Source organism: Rutidosis leptorrhynchoides, chromosome 3, assembly GCF_046630445.1.
Source record: "Rutidosis leptorrhynchoides isolate AG116_Rl617_1_P2 chromosome 3, CSIRO_AGI_Rlap_v1, whole genome shotgun sequence".
NCBI lineage: Eukaryota > Viridiplantae > Streptophyta > Magnoliopsida > Asterales > Asteraceae > Rutidosis > Rutidosis leptorrhynchoides.
Window position 1 is genome coordinate 348,944,726 of NC_092335.1, and position 7,400 is coordinate 348,952,125.

The 7,400-nt window shown below is 34.6% G+C and overlaps 1 protein-coding gene across 1 annotated transcript; it reads left to right on the top strand.

Moving 5' to 3' along the window:
- Nucleotides 1-337: 337 nt before the first annotated feature.
- Nucleotides 338-1,186, top strand: LOC139901189 (uncharacterized). The gene has a single exon (XM_071883922.1). The coding sequence runs from the start codon at nt 338-340 to the stop codon at nt 1,184-1,186; it is 849 nt and encodes a 282-aa protein (XP_071740023.1).
- Nucleotides 1,187-7,400: the final 6,214 nt, after the last annotated feature.

Consider the following 7,400-nt stretch of genomic DNA (forward strand, 5'->3'; position numbering starts at 1 on the left):
AAAATTGGCTCACAACAACTCTGCAAGTGATCTTGATCATCAATTTTGAAGTAGATATTGCGTCTTTATCATTAGACGAGACATTATTTGTAAGCCCAATGGGCCGTATTTAGCATTACTTGTCCATCACTCTTAGATGTGCTAGGTCATTTATCTAGACTCTATATATGTGATCCGATGTATTATGTTTCATTCATTCAAAATAATAACAAATATATCCTTTCCATCAATATAGCGTATTTCTGTTTCTAACATGGTATCAGACTGCCTCTTTCAAACTTAACCCTAATCGCCTTTCTTCTTCATCTGCGGCTACCCATTACCATCTATATTCATAATGTCTACACCTGGTATATATGATAAGATCTATACCGTAACTTCGGTTACTCATCTTATTCCCATCAAACTCGATCTTGCTAAACTCAATTACACACATTGGAGCACTCTTTTTAGCACGCATTGTGCTGCGTTTAACGTGCACACCTTTCTTGCTGAGTCGACTACTTCTGATCCGCCAACAGAGGAATGGAAAAATTCCGACGCTGTCGTAATGGGGTGGATTTTTCTAACGATCTCTGAATCGCTCCTCAAACGTCTACTTAACACCCAACCAAAAACGTCCTGTGAAGCATGGGACTTTCTAAAGAAAATTTTCCAAGATAATAAACGTTCCAAGACCGTAGAACTAACAGCAGAACTTCGGTCTTTATCAATTACAGATCAAACAGCAGAAGCTTATTTTCGCAAGACTGATTCAATAGCAGCCATGCTTCAAAATCTTGGCTCAAAAATGGAAGAAGATGAGCTTGTAACTTATGCCATCAACGGGCTCAATGACCGATTTCCACACGCCACACATATCATTATCCACATCTATCCATTTCCCGACCTTAATACCGTTCGTTCCATGATCACCTTAGAAGAGATGCAACTCAACCGTATAAAACGTATCAACAAAGAATCGATAGGTACCCCCTCTGCACCCACTGTTCTCCTTGCTCAAACAAATACTGGAAATACAAGTACTTATCGACCACAAAATACCGCCACTCAACCATGTCGGAACTTCAATCGAGGTCATTGCCGGTTTGGTGAAAAATGTCGGTACCTGCATCAATTGAATCGTAACAATATTGGGCATAATGTTGCCAACAGTGGCCAAAGTCGAACCAATGGGAACAACTAGGCTCAGCTATTAGGGATTATTGCAGCCCAACAACAACTCATAGTCCAACAGCAACTTTCGAGGCCTAATTCTGCTGCCTCTTCAACGTTTGGGCCGAGGACTCCACCCTCCCAATTAATAAGCCCGTCTGGTTTTGCTTCTGTTGGGCCTCAAGCGAATTAAGTCAGTGGGCCTCAATATTTATCACAGCCTCATCCTCAGACTGGGCCTCAATACTCGCCACAACCCAACTTTGGTGGACAGCAACAGTAGATCAGTGGGCTTTATCTTGGGCTCCCTCCACAACCTGTTAATTCGCATGGCATTTATCACCCTGGACCTCCATCTGTTTATAGCTCATACGTAGCACAACAATAACCCACTCAAGAGATTTGTTACCACAAGCCTTCACTGCCAACACTCTTCAGGATCATGGCAACTCAGGTTGGACGATTGATACTGGTGCTTCAACCCATCTTACTTCTAGCATTAATACTTTGAGTTCCATTTTTAATCATTGCATTTATCCTTATTTTTCTGTTGGTGACGGGAATCCAATTCCTGTCATCAATACTGGCCATAGCGTTTTGCCTAATATTCATCGTCCCCTTCACTTGTCCAATGTTCTTGTTACGCCAAATATAGTTAAAAATCTTATTTCTGTTCGCCAATTTGCACATGATAATAAAGTTTCTGTTTCATTTGACGAGTTTGGTTTTTCTGTGAAGAATTACTGGACCAACCGCCTGCTTCTCCGATGTGATAGCACCAGAGATCTCTACCCGCTCACATACCTGACATCCACTCCTGCTCATCATGCACTCATCACCACTCCCAGCATCTGGCATCAACGTCTAGGACGTCCAAGCATTGATGTTTTTCGTCGCCTTATTTCTAGTAGTTCAATTTCTTATAATAATACAAAATCTCCCGTGCTTTGCAATGCATGTCAACTTGGCAAGTGTAGTGACCCGAACTTTTCCATGTTTATATATATTAAATGAAATTGATATTTACATGATTAAGTGTTTCCAACATGTTAAGCAATCAAACTTGTTAAGACTTGATTAATTGAAATAGGTTTCATATAGACAATTGACCACCCAAGTTGACTGGTGACTCACGAACGTTAAAACTTGTAAAAACTATACGATGACATATATATGGTTATATATATATATAGTTAACATGATTTTATTATAAGTATGTATCTCATTAGGTATTTTAACAATGAGTTATATACATAAAAAATGAGACTATTAATTTAAGAAACTCGAAAACGATATATATAACGATTATCGTTATAACAGCGTCTTACTAGGTACATATGAATCATATTAAGATATTGATACACTTGGTTAATTATGTTAAATGATAAGTAAATATATTATTAAGTGTATTAACAATGAAATACATATGTAAAAATAAGACTACTAACTTAATGATTTCGAAACGAGACATATATGTAACGATTATCGTTGTAACGACATTTAAATGTATATATATCATACTAAGATATATTATATATCATAATATCATGATAATATAACAATTTAACATCTCTTTATATCATACTAAGATATATTATATATCATAATAAAAATGGGTTAACAACATTCAACAAGATCGTTAACCTAAAGGTTTCAAAACAACATTTACATGTAACGACTAACGATGACTTAACGACTCAGTTAAAATGTATATACATGTATTGTTTTAATATTTATTCATACACTTTTGAAAGACTTCAAGACACTTATCAAAATACTTCTACTTAACAAAAATGCTTACAATTACATCCTCGTTCAGTTTCATCAACAATTCTACTCGTATGCACCCGTATTCGTACTCGTACAATACACAGCTTTTAGATGTATGTACTATTGGTATATACACTCCAATGATCAGCTCTTAGCAGCCCATGTGAGTCACCTAACACATGTGGGAGCCATCATTTGGCAACTAGCATGAAATATCTCACAAATTTACAAAAATATGAGTAATCATTCATGACTTATTTACATGAAAACAAAATTACATATCCTTTATATCTAATCCATACACCAACGACCAAAAACACCTAAAAACACTTTCATTCTTCAATTTTCTTCATCTAATTGATCTCTCTCAAGTTCTATCTTCAAGTTCTAAGTGTTCTTCATAAATTCCAAAAGTTCTAGTTTCATAAAATTAAGAATACTTCCAAGATTGCAAGTTTACTTCCAAGTTTTCTAAATCCATTCCAAGTAATCATCCAAGATCAAGAAACCTTTGTTACTTACAGTAGGTTATCTTTCTAATACAATTTAATAATCATATTCAAACTTTAATTCAATTTCTATAACTATAAAAATCTTATTTCAAGTGGAAATCTTACTTGAAATTGTTTTCGTGTCATGATTCTGCTTCAAGAACTTTCAAGCCATCCAAGGATCCTTTGAAGCTAGATTTATTTTTCTCATTTCCAGTAGGTTTATCCAAGGAACTTGAGGTAGTAATGATGTTCATAACATCATTCGATTCATACATATAAAGCTATCTTATTCGAAGGTTTAAACTTGTAATCACTAGAACATAGTTTAGTTAATTCTAAACTTGTTCGCAAATAAAAGTTAATCCTTCTAACTTGACTTTTAAAATCAACTAAACACATGTTCTATATCTATATGATATGCTAACTTAATGATTTAAAACCTGGAAACACGAAAAACACCGTAAAATCGGATTTTCGCCGTCGTAGTAACACCGCGGGCTGTTTTGGGTTAGTTAATTAAAAACTATGATAAACTTTGATTTAAAAGTTGTTATTCTGGGAAAATGATTTTTATTATGAACATGAAACTATATCCAAAAATTATGGTTAAACTCAAAGTGGAAGTATGTTTTCTAAAATGGTCATCTAGACGTCGTTCTTTCGACTGAAATGACTACCTTTACAAAAACGACTTGTAACTTATTTTTCCGACTATAAACCTATACTTTTTCTGTTTAGATTCATAAAATAGAGTTCAATATGAAACCATAGCAATTTGATTCACTCAAAACGGATTTAAAATGAAGAAGTTATGGGTAAAACAAGATTGGATAATTTTTCTCATTTTAGCTACGTGAAAATTGGTAACAAATCTATTCCAACCATAACTTAATCAACTTGTATTGTATATTATGTAATCTTGAGATACCATAGACACGTATACAATGTTTCGACCTATCATGTCGATACATCTATATATATTTCGGAACAACCATAGACACTCTATATGTGAATGTTGGAGTTAGCTATACATGGTTGAGGTTGATTCCAAAATATATATAGTTTGAGTTGTGATCAATACTGAGATACGTATACACTGGGTCGTGGATTGATTCAAGATAATATTTATCGATTTATTTCTGTACATCTAACTGTGGACAACTAGTTGTAGGTTACTAACGAGGACAGCTGACTTAATAAACTTAAAACATCAAAATATATTAAAAGTGTTGTAAATATATTTTGAACATACTTTGATATATATGTATATATTGTTATAGGTTCGTGAATCAACCAGTGGCTAAGTCTTACTTCCCGACGAAGTAAAAATATGTGAAAGTGAGTTATAGTCCCACTTTTAAAATCTAATATTTTTGGGATGAGAATACATGCAGGTTTTATAAATGATTTACAAAATAGACACAAGTACGTGAAACTACATTCTATGGTTGAATTATTGAAATCGAATATGCCCCTTTTTATTAAGTCTGGTAATCTAAGAATTAGGGAACAGACACCCTAATTGACGCGAATCCTAAAGATAGATCTATTGGGCCTAACAAACCCCATCCAAAATACTGGATGCTTTAGTACTTCAAAATTTATATCATATCCGAAGGGTGTCCCGGAATGATGGGGATATTCTTATATATGCATCTTGTTAATGTCGGTTACCAGGTGTTCACCATATGAATGATTTTTATCTCTATGTATGGGATGTGTATTGAAATATGAAATCTTGTGGTCTATTGTTACGATTTGATATATATAGGTTAAACCTATAACTCACCAACATTTTTGTTGACGTTTAAAGCATGTTTATTCTCAGGTGAATACTAAGAGCTTCCGCTGTTGCATATTAAAATAAGGACAAGATTTGGAGTCCATGTTTGTATGATATTGTGTAAAAACTGCATTCAAGAAACTGATTTCGATGTAACATATTTGTATTGTAAACCATTATGTAATGGTCGTGTGTAAACATGATATTTTAGATTATCATTATTTGATAATCTACGTAAAGCTTTTTAAACCTTTATTTATGAAATAAAGGTTATGGTTTGTTTTAAAAATGAATGCAGTCTTTGAAAAAAAAACGTCTCATATAGAGGTCAAAACCTCGCAACGAAATCAATTAATATGGAACGTTTTTAATCAATAAGAACGGGACATTTCAGTTGGTATCCGAGCGTTGGTCTTAGAGAACCAGAATTTTGCATTAGTGTGTCTTATCGAGTTTGTTAGGATGCATTAGTGAGTCTGGACTTCGACCGTGTTTACTTGAAAAATGATTGCTTAACAAATTTTGTTGGAAACTATATATTTTTAACATGTGAATATTATGTGATATATTAATCTCTTAACGCGTTTGATATTATGTGATAGATGTCTACCTCTCGAACAAGTCCCATTGACTCACCTAATAATAATGAAGAGTCAAATGTAAATTGGAATGATTCGTGGACTGATTCACAAGTTCCCGAAGAGGAACCGGAAGAAGAGTCGGAACCGGAAGAAGAATCGGAACCAGAAGAAGAATCGGAACCGGAAGAAGAAATAGTACCAGTGGGGGAAATAATAAAACGGTTAAGTAGAAGAAAATCCTCAACCAACCGACCAAAGTTAATAATGGTTAATGGTGTTTCCGTCAAGGAAGCAAAGTATTGGGAGGATTACCAATTCTCCGATGAATCGGATCCCGACAAGCATTCCGATGATGTTATAGAAATTACCCCAACTGAATTTAAAAAGACAAAAGAGAACAATAAGGGAAAGGGCATAAAAATAGAGAAATCTGATTCCAACCCCGATGAACTTTATATGTATCGTCAACACCCGTATTTCTTAAGTTGTAACAATAACCCGGGAACCTCTAAACCACCAGATTTTTCTAAACCAATGCGAAAAACGACGGCTCGTATTAGGGGAACATCATATATCCCTAGAAACTTGGCAAAACGAACCAAAACCGGAGAAGAAGAAACAAGCGAGTCGGAATAAGATAGTTGTATTCGTGTGGTGTAATATATGTAATATAGTGTGCTTATGCTTTATGATATATGTAAAAATTGCTTGTATTAATAAGTATTTTTTTTAATCTAACTCTTGTCTATTTTACAGTATAAAAACACAAAATGGATAGACAACCCAATATTTTAAGAGACCTACCCGGAGACATGATTGATGAAATCTTGTCTAAAGTCGGTCATAATTCTTCGGCACAACTATTTAAGGCGAGATCAGTTTGTAAGACATTCGAAGAACGTTCCAAGAATGCCTTGGTTTATAAAAGGCTTTCGTTCGAAAGATGGGGGATATCACATTGGAAAATCCATAAGTTACGATGTGTTTACTTTGACGCATATATTGCGGGGAACCCAAATGCTATTTTACGCAATGGGTTAAGAAATTATTTTGACTCAATATATCCGAATATTGGACTTCGTGATTTAGAAAAAGCGGCTAACATGCAACATAAAGAAGCATGTTATGCTTACGGATTAGTAATGTTCGCTTCTCACCAAAGTGAGAACAAGAACATCGGGCTACAACTATTAAACAAAACGTTCCCACAAGTGACGGAGTCGGTAATTGGGGTAAGAAATGAGGTTTTTAGATTGTTACGGGACTGTTGGACATTACGTAACCCTCGTCCCTTTGACGACGTTACAACACGCTGTCTTATCAACGGTCATAACGGTTATGTTCCACAAGACCAAGGATGGGAAGTAATCCTAGTAAAACCAGAATGCATGACTTGTTTCTGGAGGTATGAATTACGTGTCTTTATTGCCTTTGCTGAACGACTTGTGTACTAGCTAGAATTATCTTCACAACCATCTTGTACCAAATTTATTGTGTGCTATATTTCATGCTATATGTAAAATAAGCGGTATTGTAAGTTTGTAAAATATTGTGTAAAAGTTTGAACGCGAAATATTATTATAATCAGTTTTTCATATAGAATTGTAGTAGTTGAAT